A 20764-nucleotide genomic window follows, 5' to 3' on the forward strand; every position below is an offset into this window, starting at 1 on the left:
TGCCTCAACACAAAGAGAGTGTTTAAGAAATGTTAACTCACTTTCAAGTGACAAAGAGAGACAAACTGAATATTTACTAGAATCACCCCGGAAAGGTACAAAAAAATTAAATTCAGCCTCTGCTACCAACAAATTTTTTATTATCATTGAGAAAATACAATGCACTCACACCTAACGACTAAAGCCCAATGTAAATCGGAGTCAATTACCTCTTTAAGGGCTGGCGATGTTTTACCCATTTTGCAACCCTAGCACACAGAACAGTGCCTGACACACCATAGATACTCAATAAATGGCTGTTATACTAAACGGAACTAAAGACTATGATCTAAAGCTTACTTAGAGATAGGAAGGATCACTGTGGGCTGTGGGCTGAGGTTGTCAAACACAGCAGATAGCATGACTATGGCAGAATTTGATTTTGGCAATAATTTTCAGGAAGAAGGCTGAACCATAGAAACCTTGGGAAACTCTGCAAATGAAAGATTACGTAAGGAAAAAATGTTCACATTGTCCTACTTTATTAAATAGTTTGATGTTTTCATACATGCAGCACTGAAACCTCTGCTATATGTATTAACTGCTCATGGGAAATGTAATATATAACACATAACAGACACTACTTAAAACCAAAAGAAACACACCAACACAAAACACTACAGCATTCCTGGGACATCGGAAACAAGGGCTAACTCTCAGGAAGCTTTCTGTGTGCCATGCCAAGAAGCAAAGAGACAGTCAATTAAGGCTTTAGCTCTCCATATAGAGTACCACAGTGGATACTGTCCTTGCTAAACTAGGTGTAAAAGAATGTGCTTACCAAAACTTTCTTTCAGGATCTCTTCACACTCCAGTGAAGCTATTTGCATATACTGCTAGAATTCTGAGAGTACATACAAAGATCTGAAATTTGCATTCAACTTTGACTGCATAACATTCACACCACCTGACTATAAACATATCTTTTTTTTTCCCCCTAGACGGAGTTTCACTCTTGTATCCCAGGCAAGAGAGCAATGGCGCAATCTCAGCTCACTGCAACCTCTACCTCCCGGGTTCAAGCGATTCTCCTGCCTCAGCCTCCAGAGTAGCTGAGACTACAGGCAAGCACCACCACAACCGGCTAATTTTTGTATTTTTAGTAGAGACAGGGTTTCACCATGTTGGCCAAGATGTTCTTGATCTCCTGACCTTGTGATCCGCCCACCTCGGCTTCCCAAAGTGCTGGTGTGAGCCACCGCGCCTGGCCAACTATAAACATATCTTAAAAGAGAATCCAGCTGGGCGCGGTGGCTCACGCCTGTAATCTCAGCACTTTGGTAGGCCAAGGCAGGCAGGTCACTTGAGGTCAGGAGTTCAAGACCAGCTTGGCCAACATGGTGAAACCCCATGTCTACTAAAAATAATACAAAAATTAGTCAGGCAAGGTGGCACGCGTCTGTAATCTCAGCTACTGGGGAGGCTGAGGCAGGAGAATGGCTTGAACCTGGGAGGCAGAGTTTTGCAGTGAGCTTTGCAGTGAGCTGAGCTCACGCCACTGCGTCAGAAACTGTCTCAAAAAAAAAAAAAAATCCAACTTCACCACTAGGGTATTCTTCAGCAGAGTCCATACATCCTAACTTCATTTACACATATTTTCCTTTCTTTTATTACATTGTGCTTTTAAAAAATTCAAAGAATTTATGGAGAAGGAATTTGCTAATACCACATCTCTAACAGCTGCTAGTTGAATGTATGAAATCCACAGCTGCGTCTGTTACATTATGTGGCCATCTTACACTTGATGAACGTCTGGTTGCTTTCAAAAGAATTGATTTAAACCCACCCCATGGAGTTTAAGAACAAGTTCCATGGAGCTTAGGGGTTGTGTGGATAATTCTGCCTGAATGTAATACTGCAATTACTTATGATTAAGTATCTCTAGTACTTATCCATTCAGTCTCCTCAGCCTGAAGCACTGAAGAACAAATGCCCACCAACAAGTCATGTGGGAATGAGCAGCTGATATAAAGTACTGCATGCTTTCAAGACAGGTGTTCTTTGTTTTTTTTTAAAACATACACGCAAGTCTGACAATGATTATATCTGCCAGATAATTAAGAATTAGAATGACATAAAAGAATATGCCATTCTAAAAAATGTTACTGGAGTCCAAACAAATGCAAATAAAAGAATTAAACATTTTTTTCAAAAATTTCCCAGAAATTTTGATTTTCAGATTTTGATATGCTTCAACACACAAATTGTCTTATCTGAAGAATGAAAACTGTTACCGTTTTAATTCTAAATAAGGCACTTCTCTCTAGAATATCAAAGATTTGGAAACCTAACACTAATGAGTAAACAATCATTCAAAAAAGACATGTGGCATAACATTTGTAAAGCTGAACTGCACCTGTCACGAGTCAACAAAAGAATATTTTATATACAAACCACATAGTGCTGAAAACTTGATAATTTGTTTAAACTGATCCATTAAAAGAACTCCACCGTTAAATGGAATAATACAAATAACTAAAAATTGGATTAACACAAATAATGAAGGATTTCCCATTTAAAACGCACAGAATATCACTCCCGACAAGGGTCTGAATCTCTCCATACTTCTGTTTCTTCACCCACAAAAGGGCACAATAATAGTAACAACTTCTTAGAGTTATCAAGATTAAATAAACTAGTACACATTAAATTCTTGTAACAGAGCCTGGCAAAGGGTAACCACAAAAGAAATGTTTGCTATTATGTCAAGAACCAAAATTTTTAAGATGAAAATAAATAGTCATAGCAATTGAGAATAATCATAAAAAATAAAAAAGACACAGTTGCCATGACTTCTGGAAGAACAGTTTTAGGGTAAGCTTAAAGCATAAACCAAATAATGGAAAAAGAGCCCCCTACTAAAAAAAAGATAGCTACACACCTTCAAAGTGGATTAATACATCCTATCACCTCAATTATTTGTCATTAGTACAAGTTTGCAAAATTTGATTCTTCCTCCTACACTCTGCACGTAAATCCCAGCCCCTACCAGCAAAAAAGCCACAAAACTAGTCCCTTAGGGGAAGGAAATCAGAGGTTATGTGAAGCTCTTCGCATTTTCTAGTTTTATTAACAAACCACCACGTTGAAATTCATTCCTGAGCTAAACTGCCAAATGCTTCTGCAACAAAAACTGCAAACTTTCACGTGAACAGATCTTTTCAACAATAGAGAGTTGTTCCAGGCTGTGAATAGGACAGTGTCAGTGTGACCAACACAGCGGGTGCTGGACATTCCTGACACCCTTGTCCCCTGGCTAGCCTTTGATCCCTTATCTCCCAACTGCATTTGGTTCTGGGAATCACTTTCAGGCAAAGTATATAGACTTTGCCTTGGCGTATATCATCTATACGCTAAAACTCATCTTTTGTCACGAGCCATCACGAGCATCCCATTAGCATAAAGCACCAAACACAGGAATGCTTTGTTTTCCAAAATCTGTCCACCTTCACTCCTAAACAGCCCCTCCGTGTTTTAATTTGTATATTCTGGAAAACATGATGGGATGACAGTGGCAACTCAATTAAACAATAAAACGACCTAAGAACCGAAAAAGGTCCTGGTCTGGTTACCCGCGGATGGCTGCCAGGGGAAGAGTGTGGTGTCCTGGTTTAGGTAAATATGAAGTTGAGGCTTCACTACGTACTCAGAATGCAGCCTTGGAAAGCAGACTAGACTTGACTCTGAAAATGGATTAATGAAACCTACCTCACAGAGTTGCTGAAAGGAGTAAACGAGATAATGGCTCCAAAGTGCCTAGCAGATAGCACAAGCTCACTAAACGAAAGCTATGTTAGTCCTCTGTACAACTGTCCAGGAAAATGTGGATCTAATGAGAATTCCAAACAGAAGGAAAGAAAATGGACAAAACTCTCAAGTTTATTTAAGTGTCTTGATCAAATGCCCCGAATGCTATTTCTGGATAAGGGTCTGCGTGGTCTCCTCGGCCAGGCCAGAGACAAAAAAGGTACTGGATTGATATCCATTTTATTTCTGCAAAAGAAAAGCAGTTCCTTTGTTTGTGTCGAGTCAAATGAACTGCAGATCCCCAGAGGGCTGTGACCAAGCAGCCCGCCAGGCCTCGGAGCTCTGCCTCGCTGGTCCTCAGCTACGTCCCCCGCTCACCGTCCCTTCTGGAGAGCACAGCACTGCTGCGCAGGGTCTTCCAGCAAGTTCCAGCGCCCACGCCGCAGCTGCCGCGCTCCCTCCAGAGGGCCGTGCCCACCGCCCGGGAGAGGCCCACCCGGGGGACGAGCCCACCGCCCAGCACAGGACCCGCCCGGGAGAGGCCCGCCCGGGGGACGAGCCCACCGCCCAGCACAGGACCCGCCCGGGAAGAGCCCGCCCCGGGGTCCGACGGCTGTCCGGGACCGACTCACTGCCTGGGACGGGCCCCCCACCCCAAATGAGCTCCCCGCCCAGGTCCAACTACCGGGCGTCCCAGGGCCCCCGCCCGCCTGCCCCCGCCCTAGCCAGGCCCGGGTCCCAGCTCTGGCTGCGGGGACGCGAGCGCGCGCCGCCCCTCCGGCCCGGGACCCCGGGAGCCCTCGGAGCCAGGACCGCTATTCTCGCCCGGACCGGCTCCAGCCGCTTCGGCCCGCTCTGCTTCCGTCGCCCCAGACCCTAGTCTCCCAACAGCGGAAACGCGCAAACTCACCCCTGAAAAGCAGCAGCAGGAAGAAGTCAGGCAGCCGAGCGCAGAGCCGGAGTCGCGGTGGCCGCCTCAGCGCCATGTCGAGGGGAGCTGAGGGGCCGGCGGCCGCGCGGCGCAGCTTGTAGTCCCCGCGCGCATGCGCCCAGCCTGCAGGCCCCTGCGACCCGCCCCGGTTACCATAGCGACCGCCGGGCCCAGCCGAGCCGGCACCATGGTGACAGAGGAAGCTGAAGTCTAGCTGCTTACGGATGCAGCGATGCTCTGGACCGGCACATGGGTTCTCTTTCAATGAACTTGGCGGGAGGAGAGTAAAGAAGTATGTACAAGAGTGAAGCAGGGCATATTTCTATAGCTGTAGAATAAATCCATCACAACAGGTCGGGGAAGGAACACTCCTTTAAAATTTGGGAAATAAAGTATTTCTTATTTTACAAATAAGGATGCAGCCCAGTTATCTTGGAAGCATTATTGCCTTCACATATTTTGGGCCCCCCAATTCCAAATTGATGGAAGGAAAAGAGCTGAAATCTGCTTAAAACATAAGCAATACATACATTATACACTATATAAAAGTGATGTCTTGCTAAAATAATTTATGTGGTAGATCAAAAGCATGATGGCATACGCAATAGTTTATTCTGCAGAAAAGCAGACTAATTATTTGCTCTGATTTCTGAATACTGGGAGATGGTAAAACCAGGGAAGAACAGGTAAGATGAGGACAAACAGGAAAAATGAAGAGAAGGATAAATTAAAGCAGAAATTAGATCTAAAAAAGCAGGAGTATTTAAAGTCTCACTCAATACCACGGAAAATACTTGAAAAGCTTGTATTTTAGCAAGTATAGAAAGTACACATCCAATGTTTCCAGAAACAGCAGTCTAGCAACAGAATTCTGAATATAATTGTTAGTAAAATAAGCCAGTTTCCAACTATTTTTAATGTTTAACTTTTTCATATACTCATGCTACTTTTTTAGTATTTTTAGTTTTCATGCAAAATAGAAGTATATTTATATATTATGTATACCAAATTTATATATGTAAATGCCAGGAAACGTGAAATAGATTGAGATTGTTGCCAAGAATATGCTTCAGTTTCCATCACTGTATAATCTTCTTTGTAAATCTTTATAACTGCTCGGATCTTTAGGTTAATTGATTACCTTCTCAAAAATCTTATAAAGACAGAATAAAAATTTAAAAATAACTCAGTTACCTACTATGATTCTGTTTGTCTTTCCTTTCATAAATCTTCTTTATGTTCCAGGTCACCATGCACTAAATCACAAGTAAAAGTGTGTAAAATTTGTTTTATAATGGTGGCCTCTTTCCCTTTATCAAACACAAAATCAAGAAATTAAAAAGAAGAAAATTGGTCCTAGGACTACTGACATTTTTTTCTGCCCTCTCTTTTCCCTATTATTCCCTTTAGTGCCTGGTCACATGGCCAGGCATATTTACCTAACTGAAGGAACTCTTTGAGTTACTTGGAATTGTGAGATGGTGTCTGACTGTGGACAGAGCACAGTTTTCAAAAACCAGTGCCTCTTTTCTCCTGCGGAATTTTCAGTGTTTGCATTGTAAAATGGTCTGTCTGTTAAATGGTCTTCTCTGCTAGGGAATCTTTCGAAACTCAGACCGAGATTACAAAGAAAGACTGCATGAATATTCCATAAGGGGCAGAGGTTCCTAGGAGAGTGGATGGCAGGTGCTTCATTGTAAGACATTGATTTTCCTCTGCAGATGGAGTCCGCATGTCATTACCAACAGCTGAGACAGTTCCTGGACTGGAAATCTAACTAGGGATGCAGCAGAGTGGGATAGGACACACGTGGCTGTGAAGTGGTCTGCTCTTCCTTAGGGTTACCTTGTTCCCTGGAGAGCTCTGACCCTGTGCAGAAGGGAATCAGAGCTCAATAAGGCCAGCAGCAAAGTCCTGGAGGCATTCCGTAAGCAGGGCTGAGGAGGCTCTGCCTCCATCACAGCATCACCCATCTGAATATGCTTATTTCTAAGGTGTGGCTTACTAAGGAGAGATGCATTTCTTAAAAGAGCTCAGGGAACTTAATGTAAACCAACAATAAAATGCTAAGCCCTGGCCAGGGGCGGTGGCTCACACTTATAATCTCAGCACTTTGGCAGACCAAGGAGTCTAAATACAAAAATTAGCCGGGCATGGTGGCAGGCACCTGTAATCCCAGCTACTCAGGAGGCTGAGGCAGGAGAATCACTTGAACCAGGAGGTGGAGGTTGCAGTGAGCCAAGATCGCGCCACTGCACTTCAGCCTGGGTGACAGAGTGAGACTCTGTCTCAAAAAAAAAAAAAAAAAAAAAAAGCTAAGCCCCTCAACAATCTGAATTGACCCCTCCTCTCAGCCAAAGGCACTTCAGAGTTAACCTGAAAAACTAGTTTAGGCCACGATGGGGGAGTTGGATCTGCCTTATTATACCCCCCTCCCTTTTGGAATTCAGACCAACTGACCAGCATCAACATTAAAACAGATCTTAAGTCGGATAGGGCCAGGTGCAGTGGTTCACGCCTGTAATCCAGGTCCTTTAGGAGGAGATCTTAAGACTGATAGGGCCAGGTGCAGTGGTTCATGCCTGTAATCCAGGTCCTTTAGGAGGCCAAGGTGGGCAAATCACCTCAGGTCAGGATTTCAAGACCAGCCTGGCCAACATGGTAAAACTCTGTCTCTACTAAAAGTACAAAAAATTAACCAGGCTAGGTGGTGCATGCCTGTAGTTCCAGCTACTTGGGAGACTGAGGCAGGAGAATCGCTGGAACCCAGAAGGCAGAGGTTGCAGTGAGTTGAGATCATGCCACTGCACTCCACCTGGGCAACACAATGAGACTCCGTCTACAAAAAAAAAAAAAAAGACTGATACAACAGACTCTCTCTCTGAAGCCTGTTACCTGGAGGCTTCATCTGCATGATAAAAACTTGGTCTCCACAACCGTTATTCTAACACAGACGTTCCTTTCTTGCTTGCTTGTTTTTTTGTTTGTTGTTGTTGTTTGTTTGTTTGTTTGTTTGACAGGGTCTTACGCTGTCACTCAGGCTGGAGTGCAGTGGCACACAATCGTGGCTCATGCTTATGCCTCGACCTCCAGGCTCAAGCAATCCTCCCACCTCAGCCCCCTGAACAGCTGGGACCACGGGCTTGCACCACCATGGCTGGCTAATTTTTCTACTTTTTTTTTTTGTAGAGATAGGATCTCGCCATGTTGCCCAAGCTGATCTTGAACTTCTGGGCTCAAGTAATTTGCCCACCTCAACTTCGCAATGTGCTGCGATTACAGAAGCGAGCCACTGCCCCAGAGCCAGACCAGACCTTCCTTTCTATCAGAATAATCTTTGAATCTGCCTATGACCTGAAATCCCAGCCCCACCCACTTACAGTTGTCCCGCCTTTCTAGACAGAACCAATGTACACCTTACATGTATTGACTGATGCCTCATGTCTCAAAAAAAGAAAAAAAGGAATGTGATCCATGACTTCTGTTCCTTTACTATGCTATTCTAGCCCTGAATAATCATCTGAAGTCAACCCGCATCACATGAGAGAAGTGGGATCCTTTGACTAATGGAAGTCTCTGACCTCAGAGTCCTTCTTTAAAGCATTCTTCTTCAGGGCTTTTCAAAGACCTAGGTATGTTTCTGTTTCTCCATCTCCCCTCTTTTTAAGTCCCATCTTCCTCACAATATTTTCAACTACGTTACCCCACATTTTATCTCAACTCTTATCCCCTGCTCTTTCCCTCAAAGTATTTCTTTAATTTTATTTAAACAGGAAAACCTTCTCCCACCTCCCTCTAAGGAAATAGTAGCAGACAAAACTTCCATCTCCTCCAATAACATATGCTGCTTGTGGTCTGCAAAACAAGAAAAGTTCTTCTGCAGTTCCATCTTTGCACATTTCTCTCCTTTGTTGAAAACGTTTATATACCAATGGCAGATTTTGGTCAAGTGGCTTCCTAGAGAGAGGCTTTCATAAGCAGCTATTTAATAAACCTTTCACATTTCACCAAAAGAAGGCTAGGTGTTCGTGTGCTTGTGTGTGTGTGTGTGTGTGTGTGTGTGTGTGTGTGTGTGTGTGTGTCTTTAAGTAGAAATACCCTACATGCCAGGAGTTAAAGAGACTCACACCCTTATGCTAGGGCAGGAGTTAAAGTATCCTGGTGGTATCTCTATCAGCCAAGGGCTCTTTACTGGTGCACCTTAAAACACAACAGGACAACCAACAGTGGTCAATAACACAAGGAAAGCCCTTGACACAGAATTGCTTCCCCAGGGCTGACGTTCCTGGGAATTTCTCACTTCAGGTCCCGTGAAGAATATCATCACCCACGCTGCCTGTGTCAGGGTGTCTGCCTCAATTCTTTCTTTGAGGATGTGGAGAAGCAGGTGCCCCTGCAGACACCAAAGAAAAGGTGTCTGAGAAAAGGTGTCTGAGATAGCCAGTAAACAGCAGTCCCCAGTCACCTTCCAGGAGGGATCCCTGTGATGACATAAAACAGACCAGCATTTTTTTACCCTCTTCACTTGACTTGTTGAATATTTGCCCTGGCCTGGGGTGAGAAGCTGTTTTCTGGACTGTGCCTCGGGGCTGAGGAGACTGATGAGCCCCAGGGACAGGTATGCCGCCTTCAGGTGAGGTATGGCTTCAGGTGAGGTCCCGGAGCGCCCGCTGCTTGTGGGTTGGGGCTGAGATGATCTGGGTGGGGTGGCCCACAGGGTACCTGCAGCACTCTGGTGCTCCAGTTCTGTGCCTCCAGGATGCTCCAACTACTTTGTTTACAGATGGGAGATATTTTTATTCCAGCCCTCCTATTAGAGATAATTTTCTCTTCACACAAATTACACCATGGAGTGTTTACTTCCTGGCGACACCAGTGAGAGACCTGGGCCTCCGCTCTTTTCCCTCCTCTGCTACTGAGATCTTGCACTTTACACAGAGTCCTGGCCAGCGTCACCCCTTGGTTTCAGGGCTTTGGAATGGGGAAAGCTCTTCCAAAGAGCTCTGGGCCAGGCATTTGACAGAGTAATTTATGTGACTCAGAGCTTTCCAGGATGGGAAGGATATTTTTAGTGGTGGCCACTGCAGAGGTTCTGGATATCCTGTTCCAGGACTGGAAATGGGGGAACAAAATTCAATTTCCCAGGTTTCTAATGTGAAGAGGGTCATTCCACAGGAAATCTTTGCCCCAGAAATTATTCAAGACCATGCCCCTTGAGCAAGCAGGTAAGAGTTCTGGATAAGACTCTATAGTTAAGGCCGGGTGCGGTGGCTCACGCCTGTAATCCCAGCACTTTGGGATGCTGAGGTGGGCAAATCACGAGGTCAGGAGATCAAAAACATCCTGGCTAACATGGTGAAACCCCGTCTCTACTAAAAATACAAAAAATTAGCCGGGCGTGGTGGCGGGCGCCTGTAGTCCCAGCTACTCGGGAGGCTGAGGCAGGAGAATAGCGTGCACCCAGGAGGCGGAGCTTGCAGTGAGCCGAGATCGCACCACTGCACTCCAGCTCGTGTAACAGAGCGAGACTCCGTCTCAAAAAAGAAAAAAAAAGACTCTATACTTTGTCTTTAATGCCATGAAATTATATTCCCATGAAATTTAGGATCAGGAAGAGTGGATGTATTTGGTCCTTTTGGGTGATTCTCAGAATCCTGAAAGCACTCAAGACACTCAGTGGAGACCTACTCCAGTGGGGATGGCCATGCAGCCCAGGAAAGGGCACTTATGCTTCTGCAACCCTTACACTCAGAGGTCACACCTTAGTCCATTTATCTTCCAGGCAATATGTTGTTTTCCAGCCGGGCATTGTTCCCTAGGTTTGCACTGTCCCTGTGCCCCAGGCCTACCACCAGCTGCTGCCCAAGACAGAACACAGGAAGGAAACAGGAAACTACTGAGCTTGGAGGCACAAGATTCTCCTTGCGTACTCCCCACAGGGAAGCAGTGGCCACCTCCACCACCACTGGCCCAATATCAGCGCCCTCATTTTTCATCTGGATTGTTAAAATGATCTGTAGGTATGTCTTCCTGTATCTAGACGTTTCTTTTCAAAATTGTGACTAGGACCTAGAACAATAAGAGGTGCTCAATAAATATCTTTGGAATGAACGAATATAAGACTCCTGTGCCCTGCAGAGCTAACATCTGCTCACGTTGTCCCGCTTGAAATCCTTAGCACCTTCAAAATATAATTAACACCCCTTAGTACAGCAGTCCCCAACGTTTTTGGCACCAGGGACCAGTTCTGTGGAAGACAAGTTTTCCATGGAAGGGTTGGGTGGGGCAGTGTTTCCGGATGAAACTGTTTCACCTCAGATCATCAGGCTTTTTAGTTAGATTCTCATAAGGAGCGTGTAACTTAGATCCCTCGCATGCGCAGTTTGCAAAAGGGTTTGTGCTCCTGTGAGACTAATGCTGATCTGACAGGAGGCAGAGCTCAGGTGGTAATGCTCTCCTTCCCACCCCTCACCTCCTGCTGTGCAGCCCAGTTGCTAACCGCTACCAGTCCACAGCCTGGGGACTGGGAACCCCTGCCTTAGTGTGACTAAAGAAGTCACGGATGAAAACCACACCCTATGTCCGTGAGCATCCCAACCTCAGCATCTTATACCACCCCTCATCTACCGCCCTGAATCTAGCTACGCTGAGTTAGCTGTGGTTCTTAAAACTTGCCAGGTTCTTGCGAGCCACTGCAGTTGCCTACGCAGTCCTTGTTGCCTGTATTACCCTCCCCGTCAGCCTGGTGTCGCTGAAAAGAGTCAAACTCTGTAAAACATTTGAAGAGATTTATCCCGAGCCAAATATAAGTTACCATTGGCCCGTGATGCAGCCTGTAGGAGATGCTGAGAACAGGTGCCCAAGGTGGTCGGGCACAGCTTGGTCTTAGACATTTTAGGGAGACAGGAGATATCAATCAATACATGTAAGATGTCCATTGGTTTGGTCTAGAAAGGCAGGACAACTGGGGGAGTCCAGGTCATAGGTAGATAAGAGACAAAAAGCTGCATTATTTTGGGTCTTTGATCAGCCTTTCACTGAAATCACAACTTACAAGTGAGAGAGGGGTAGAGGGATAGTCATGTATGCCTTAGTCCAGCTCAGTGAATCTGCATTTTTACATAAACAATAGAGCAGAAGAAGCACAGATATGCATTTGTCTCAGGTGAGCAGAGTAATGACTTTCTATCCTGTACCTGTGAAGATAAGCTATCAATTTACATGGCCAAGGTGAAACTCAACAGAACTATTTTTAGAGTAAAGACCTTGAGGCCCACAAGGAATTTCCTTGTGGGCAGATTGTGAGGGAGGTATGTATCTTTAATAGCTTCATAGCTATTTATTTAGGAGTAAAACGGGAGGCAGACTCACCTGACACAGTTCCCAGCTTGACTTTTCAGCTTAGTGATTTTGGGGTCCCAAGATTTATTTTCCTTTTACACTAGTCAGTTTCCTAACATCGCCATGTCCTCTTGGAACCCCTTTCAGCATCATATCCTCATGGTAGAACTTCCTGGCCCCAGAGTCCCCTCCAGGATGGTTTAGGTGGCCCTCCTACGTGCTTCTGTAACACTGTGGGTGCGTCTCTCTCACACTCCGTTGCAGTGGATTGTAATTCCAAATTTTTACTGTGGTTCTACTTCAGACTTCTAGAGTCTAATGCTGTGTTCAATCTCCTTTGCTAATATGTATGTTTGAGGCTATAATCCTTTCTAAGTACTGCAGTAGCTACGTCCCACAATTTGTAATATACACTCTCTTCATTGTCACTAAGTCCCAAGTATTCTATAATTTCATTTGTCATCTCTACCTGACCACTTATCATTCAGAAGCCTGCTTTATAAGCTTCTCAGTATATGGAGGCTGGGCTTGTGTTGCCATCAATGACTGCCTTGGTCAGAGAACAAGGTCCATATAAAATCAATACTTTTGTATCTGTTGAGCCTGACATTACGGCTTAGTAACAGTTAATTCTTTTAAATGTGCCGTGTGTGTTCTCAAATGTTCGGGCTTTGAGTTCTAAATATGTACCTATTCAGTTCAACTTCTTTATTATGCTACTTAAAACTTTACTACCTTTGCTTACTTTTTTTTTTTTTTGGCTTCAGCTATCAATTCATGGAAAAGGTTTGTAAATATCACACTATGATTATGGATTTCTCAGTATCTCAGTATAATTCTGTCAAGGTGCTTTTTATTCTTCACCATGCAGCATGCCAGTTTGGGAAAGTCACACCACGCTTGCTACGTGAGGAAGCACATGACCTCCCTCTTCCCAAGGGTTCCACCCTCTTCCTTTCTCCTTATCCCTCAGGCTCAACTGGCGAAATGCCACTCTGGCCTCGGAGCATCTCCTTTCGTTCCCAAGCTTCCTGAAGCCTTAGCTCCTCTCCCAAATAGGCCTATAACATTTTCTTCCAAACAAACATGGTCCTCTTGAATGAATCTATGAAAACACAATAACACAATGCTCGCTATCCCGTTGTGGAGTCCTAATTAGGGGAAAGGAGTCAGGCTGGCACGACCAGGAGAAAGCAAAGAGATCGAGGAAGCAGATAAGCTATAGATCTGCCTTCCCTCATGGTCCGGAACATATAGACAAAAAGAGGAAGGAGATAAGTTACAGGCCTGCCTTTCTCTATGGCCCAGGACACGCAAACCCCCTGAGCAGATAAGGTGCAGAACCCACAGGCTTCCTGCTGGTCATCAAATGCCTCAATCTGTCAAACACCTCAGCTGATAGAAGAATGTAGGTGAGCTCACTGCTACCTTGGCGTTATCAATTTGCCCAATAACCACCCCATAAAAATCCCCAGCCAGCCTTTGTCTCTTCGCAGTCAGCTTCTCTCCTGCTGGTTTTGCCCACTGCTCCCTGGCAACATACAATGTACTTTCCTACTTTCTTTTTTCTTTCTTTCTTTTTTTTTTTTTTTTGAGATGGGGTTTTGCTCTTGCTGCCCAGGCTAGAGTGCAATGGTGCGATCTCGGCTCACTGCAACCTCCACCTTCCAGGTTCAAGCAATTCTCCTGCCTCAGCCTACTGAGTAGCTGGGATTACAGGCACGCGCCACCACACCCAGCTATTGTTGTATTTTTAGTAGAGACAGGGTTTTGACACATTGGCCAGGCTGGTCTCGAACTCCCAACCTCAGGTGATCCACCCGCCTTGGCCTCCCAAAGTGCTGAGATTACAGGCATGAGGCACCGAGCCCGGCCATACTTTCCTACTTTCTCTAAGAAATCTGTCCTTCTTTACCTACAACTCTCTTGGTAAATTATTTTTATTGTTGTTGTTGTTTGTCTTTTTTTGTTGTTGTTAAAGAGGAGGCTTCACCATGTTGACCAGGCTGGTCTTGAACTCCTGACCTCAGGCGATCCACCCGCCTCGGCCTCCCAAAGTGCTGGGATTACAAGCATGAGCCACCATGTCCGGCCTTGGTATATTCTTTTACCCCTCACCACTGGCCAAGATACTCGTGGCTTACCACCACACACATCATGTCAGAGTTATGGTTTGCACATCATATCTTCCAATCGGACCAGCAGTTCAGGAAGGGCCTCATCTCAGGCATCCCAGGGGTATACCACATGCTGTTGTTCAAGAAACACGTTAGAATGCTAAGAAAAACACTCACACAGGTGTCATAAGGGCGTGCATTGTAGAACCACCTATAAAGCATTTTAGGAATAAAAGAATATCTTCACGCTTAGAATAATTGAGAAAATTTTCTTCCTAAAGATGGGGAAAGACTTGGAGTAACTCTTGATAATCACCTAACACTATTTAACTGTTCATCTAGCAAACATTATGTTGTGTTTGTGCCTGGAACTGAGCTAGGAACTCAGCACCAGAGACAGCTTGGACACAGTTTTGTTTTTTTTTTGTTTTTTGTTTTTGTTTTGTTTTGTTTTGTTTCTCCCCTCAAAGAACCCATGTTCCCGTGGAAGAGATGGGAAGAAAAATCAATATTTTTTCTTGGGGATCCAGGACACCTCAGAATGGTGGAGTCTGCCACACTACCACATTATACAGAGAAATTCTGGATAAGAGGCAGAAAAATTAAAATGCATATGGAGCTTGAAACAGAGAAATAAATCTCCAAGTCACCGACACAGGAAGGAATTCAAAGCCAAAATAAATTTGCAAGTCAGAGCCACGATAGTAGGAGGAGGAGGAGGAGGTCCTAGAAAGAGCTAGGGGGGCAGCTCTGACCCAATGGGTGGGCCCATTCGAAGCAGGACTTTGGAACCCACATCCTGCTCCCTCAGGGGAAGATGGCCAGGAAAAAAGTCCATCCATCAGTTTCTGCCATAGGTTCTGGGTGAGAAGAAAAACCATTTCCTGTGGGAAACTCAAGTCTCAGCCAGATGTGGTAGCTCACACCTGTAATCCCAGCACTCTGGGAGGCTGAGGTGGGAGGATCACTTGAGGTCAGCAGTTCGAGACCATCCTGGCCAACATGGCAAAACCCCGTCTCTACTAAAAATACAAAAATTATCTGGGCATGGTGGCAGGTGCCTGTAATCCCAGTTACTGGGAAGCTGAGGCAGGAGAATCGCTTGAACCCAGCAAGCAGAGGTTCCAGTGAGCCAAGATCATGCTACTGCACTCCAGCCTGGGCGACAGAGTCTCCAGGCCTGCGTCACATGCCAGTGTTGGGTGTGAACTTACACCATCTCCCATGATGTGGGCGTCTCCAAGCCCAGAAATGAATGTAAAACCTGTGGTCACACTGGGGAAACCTCTACACCAATCAGTTGAAGCAAAAGGTGCAACTGTTCCTAGCAAGTCCCAGAACATCACTGACCCCCACAGAATGGAACAGTCTCTGATGAAGACAAACCACAGGGGAAATTGCATACCACAGGTGGGAGCCAGTGTACCTACGTGACAGGTGGGAGCCAGCGTACCTACGTGACAGGTGGGAGCCAGCGTACCTACGTGACAGGTGGGAGCCAGCGTACCTATGTGACAGGCGGGAGCCAACAGACCTATGTGACAGGTGGGAGCCAGCGGACCTACAAGATAGGCGGGAGCCAGCATATCTAAATGACAGGTGGGAGCCAGCATATCTACGTGACAGGCGGAGCCAGCGTACCTACGTGACAGGTGGGAGCCAGCATATCTACGTGACAGGCGGGAGACAGCATATCTACGTGACAGGCGGGAGCCAGCGTACCTACGTGACAGGTGGGAGCCAGCATATCTACGTGACAGGTGGGAGCCAGCATATCTACACGAAAGGCGGGAGCCAGCGGACCTACAAGACAGCGGAGCCAGCATACAGTGACAGGCGGGAGCCAGCATATCTACGTGACAGGCGGGAGCCAGCAGACCTATGCGGCAGGTGGGAGCCAGCGGACCTACAAGACAGGCGGGAGCCAGCATATCTACGTGACAGGCGGGAGCCAGCATATCTACGTGACAGGCGGGAGCCAGCATATCTACGTGACAGGTGGGAGCCAGCATATCTACGTGACAGGTGGGAGCCAGCATATCTACGTGACAGGTGGGAGCCAGCAGACCTATGCGGCAGGTGGGAGCCAGCAGACCTACACGACAGGCATTGCACTTCCCAAACCCTGAGACAACAGAATGATCCAAAAGAGATAATAAGATAAGTGGGTTTGCAAAGTACAGAGAGATACAAGGACTAGCAAACACAGAGATATAAAAAGGACACCTGGAGAGAACAGGCAGATGAGAAAAAGAGAAACATAGGAAAACCCAAACCAAAACCCAAAACCTCTCAACAGAAGAATTAAACAGTAGCCTGAAAGAAAACTTGTGAAGTAGAAGATGGATCTCAGAAAACTATCCGGGATGAGCCACAAGGTGGTAAACATATGGAAATAGAAAAAAAAAATATTGTCCGGGCTCAGTGGCTCACACTTGTTATCCCTGCACTTTGGGTGGCCGAGGCAGGTCGATCATCTGAGGTCAGGAGTTCGAGAACCACCTGACCAATGTAGTGAAATCCTCATCTCTACTGAAAATACAAAAATTGGCTGGGCATGGTGGAGGGCACCTGTAATCCCAGCTACTTGGGAGGCTAAGGCAGGAGAATTGCTTGAACTCGGGAGGCGGAGGTTGCAGTGAGCTGAGATCAGGCCACTGCACCCCAGCCTGGGTGATAGAGTGAGACTCCATCTGAAAAAAAAAAAAAAAAAAATTTAAAAGATGTGTACTATAGAAACACGTTGTAGTGGAATAAAATAAAAATGTGGGTCTAAAGGCAGTAATTGAAGAGGGAATGGCTCAGAATTTGCCAGAATTGGTGAAAGACACGAGTTCTTTTGGGTTTTTTTGTTTGTTTGTTTTTTGTTTTTCAGATGGAGTCTTGCTCTGTCGCCCAGGCTGGAGTGCAGTGGTGCAATCTCGGCTCACTGCAAGCTCCACCTCCCGGGTTCACGCCATTCTCCTGCCTCAGCCTCCCAAGTAGCTGGGACTACAGGTGTCCGCCACCATGCCTGGCTAATTTTTTGTATTTTTTTAGTAGAGATGGGGTTTCACCGTGTTAGCCAGGATGATCTCGATCTCCTGACCTCTTGATCCACCTGCCTCGGCCTCCCAAAGTGGTGGGATTACAGGCTTGAGCCACCATGCCTGGCCAAGACACCAGTTCTTAGTTTGAAGAAGCTATTCTAAATAGGATACCCCAGGATAAAGAGATACTCATTTTGTTTTGTCACACCTAGCCACATGGGTCTTTGCTAGACATAACACAGTGAAAGACAGAACTCAAAGACTAAGAAAAATCTCAAGGTTAGTGACAGTCAAAAGATGGCTATTCTCTGGGAAACAACAATAGAAGCTGGAACAAAATGAAATAATTGCTTCAAAGTGCTAAGATGAAAAAGAAGTCAGTCCAGGTTTCTGTATCAGCTCAGTGATGATTCAGGAGTAAAGGGAAAAAAATTTGAGAGAGTTTATCACCTCTTTACTTGTTGAAAGAAATACTAATGAATGATTTAAAAGAAAAGCTTAAGTTTAAAAAAAGCAAATCTGTACCCAGAGGAAGCAATGGGATAAAAGAGCAATGATCAGCAAAAAATGTAGGAAGCAGGTGAACATACGTAAGTCAATATCCACTCTACAAGACGGTAATAGTAATAACCTACCTGTGAGGGTTAAAAAACCTAAAATACTAGACAATGATAACATGAACAACTAGGGTTAGAAGAAATTCAGAGTATTGAAAGGTCAGTAAAGGTTAATTAGATTTAAACTTTCAAAATTAAAGGGTGTATTTTAAATTAAGGGTATATTTTAAACGCTTAAGGGTAATCCTTAGAAGGATAGAAATGAAATATATGACCTCCAGATCGTATAGTAGGTGGATGGGTATCTGGCATGGGGCCTGGATGTTTAGGTTAAGTTATTTTGAATGTTTTACATGGGTGATGGAGCGTAACAGAAGCCTTTCTTTTTTCTCTTCTTCTTCTTTTTTTTTTTTTTTTTTTTGAGACGGAGTCTCACTCTGTCGCCCAGGCGGGAGTGCAGTGGCGCCATCTCGGCTCACTGCAAGCTCCGCCTCCCGGGTTCACGCCATTCTCCTGCCTCAGCCTCTCCGAGTAGCTGGGACTACAGGCGCCCGCCACCACGCCCGGCTAATTTTTTTTTGTATTTTTAGTAGAGACGGGTTTCACCGTGGTCTCGATCTCCTGACCTCGTGATCCGCCCGCCTCGGCCTCCCAAAGTGCTGGGATTACAAGCGTGAGCCACCGCGCCCGGCCACATGTTCTGTGTTCTATCGCTGAACTAGCATCTATCGCTGTGCACATTCTGTATGAACACAGGGGTATAGCATGCCACTGTCTCGATGCTGGACTGTGAACTCCTAAAGCGGGGAAACATTTTACAAATCGAAGTTGATGACCTGTCAGTAGAGGAGAGAGGGTCTGAGAGCACTTGCTTTATGTTTGTAGCAGACCCTGCTGGGGCTCTGTCTCTTCTGTTTCCCTTTATTTATTTTTTTTTTTTGAGACGGAGTCTCCCTCTGTGGCCCAGGCTGGAGTGCAGTGGCGCCATCCTGGCTCGCTGCAAGCTCCGCCCCCCGGGTTCACGCCATTCTTCTGCCTCCACCTCCTGAGTAGCTGGGATTACAGGTGTTCGCCACAATGCCCAGCTAATTTTTGTATTTTTAGTAGAGACAGGGTTTCAACATGTTGGCCAGGCTGGTCTCGAACTCCTGACCTTGTGATCCACCTGCCTCAGCCTCCCAAAGTGTTGGGATTATAGGTGTGAGCCACTACGCCCGGCCTTCCGCTCCCCCTTTTTTTTTTTTTTTTTTTTTTTTTTGGAGACTGTCATCCGGCTGGAGTGCAGTGACACGATCTCACCTCGCTGCGACCTCCGCCTCCCAGGTTCAAGCGATTCTCCTGTTTCAGCCTCCTGAATAGCTGGGTTTACAGGCATGCACCCCCATACCCGATTAATTTTTGTATTTTTAGTAGAGACAGGGTTTCACCCTGTTGACCAGGCTGGTCACAAACTCCTGACCTCAGGTGATCCACCCACCTCGGCCTCCCAAAGTGCTGAGATTACAGGTGTGAGCCACTGCGCCCAGCCCGTTTCCTTCGATTCTAAAGTCCTGCACCCACAGCCCTCTTCAGAGGACTGCCTGGGGGTACCAGAGCCACCTCTCCGTCATGCTCAGGGAACTGCAAATGCCTGGCAATTTCTGCCCCCTTGCAATATCTACAGAAACACAGCTCCCTTGCAATATCTACGGAAACACAGCTCCCTTGCAATATCTACAGAAACACAGCCCCCTTGCAATATCTACAGAAACACAGCCCCCTTGCAATAACTACAGAAACACAGCCCCCTTGCAATATCTACGGAAACACAGCCCCCTTGCAATATCTACAGAAACACAGCCCCCTTGCAATAACTACAGAAACACAGCCCCCTTGCAATATCTACGGAAACACAGCCCCCTTGCAATATCTACGGAAACACAGCCCCCTTGCAATATCTACGGAAACACAGCCCCCTTGCAATATCTACGGAAACACAGCCCCCTTGCAATATCTACGGAAACACAGCCCCTTGCAATATCTACGGAAACACAGCCCCCTTGCAATATCTACGGAAACACAGCCCCCTTGCAATATCTACGGAAACACAGCCCCCTTGCAATATCTACGGAAACACAGCCCCCTTGCAATATCTACGAAAACACAGCCCCCTTGCAATATCTACGGAAACACAGCCCCCTTGCAATATCTATGGAAACACAGCTCCGTTGCTTCCAGTTGGGACAAGCTGAGGAGTAATTGTCCCCAGAGCTCCCCGGCAGGGTCGGCTGAGGCTGGGATGGGTCTGAAAAGGCCCTCTTGTTTGGCTTCTTTCCCTCCTGTCTCCCACACTCCTCTGTTACTTCCCACGGGAGCAATTTGTTCCTCACAAACCCTCTCAGGGTCGACTTTGCACCTCACCTAAGACAAGGCCCAGCAAGTCATCAATTACAAAGCACTCACTAAGTGCTCACTGGACACCTGGCTCCACACTAGCCACTATCAGAAATCCATCTCCCCTGCTTGCTCTCTTCCCCTTCCCCTCTTTATCTTTTTATGTCTCCCTAAGCCGGGAGCGGCGAGTTAGCTTCCAGTTTCCATCCACTAGGCTGGAAATGAGGAGGGCCAGACTTTGCTATTGAGCAGAAGCCCTTGATTAAATCCTTTCCCTTCTCTTGGATTTGTTTTCCTGGTTGTTGTTGCCGTTGTTTGTTTGTTTGTTTTGACACAGGGTCTCGCTTTGTCACTTAGGCTGGGGACCTCCTGGGCTCAAGCAATTCTCCTACCTCAGCCTCTTCATAGCTGAGACTACAGGTGTGCGCCACAATGCCTGGCTAATTAAAAAATTTTTTATTAAGACGAGTCTCACTGTGTTATCCAAGCTGTTCTCAAACTCCTGGGCCCAAGCAATCCTCCCGTCTCAGCCTCCCAAGTAGCTGGGAGTACAAACGCACGCCACCACTCCCAGCTTCCTAGGTTTTTTTTTTTTTTGAGATGGGGTTTCACCCTTGTTGCCCAGGCTGG

At 46.0% G+C, this 20764-nt stretch overlaps 1 protein-coding gene across 2 annotated transcripts in view; it reads right to left on the minus strand.

Moving 5' to 3' along the window:
- Positions 1-20764, minus strand: part of JAM3 (junctional adhesion molecule 3) — a 118017-nt gene that overhangs the window by 74931 nt on the left and 22322 nt on the right. The window contains exon 1 of one of the 2 annotated variants that reach the window (XM_030829597.1): positions 4697-4924. The exons of the other annotated variant lie outside the window; for it this stretch is intronic. Coding sequence (XP_030685457.1) covers positions 4697-4772 — 76 coding nt within the window. The 5' untranslated portion in view covers positions 4773-4924. Of the gene's footprint in view, positions 1-4696; positions 4925-20764 lie in introns of those variants that run through there. 2 annotated transcript variants of the gene reach the window in all.

The sequence above is a fragment of the Nomascus leucogenys genome, chromosome 15, assembly GCF_006542625.1.
Source record: "Nomascus leucogenys isolate Asia chromosome 15, Asia_NLE_v1, whole genome shotgun sequence".
Taxonomy (NCBI): Eukaryota; Metazoa; Chordata; class Mammalia; order Primates; family Hylobatidae; genus Nomascus; species Nomascus leucogenys.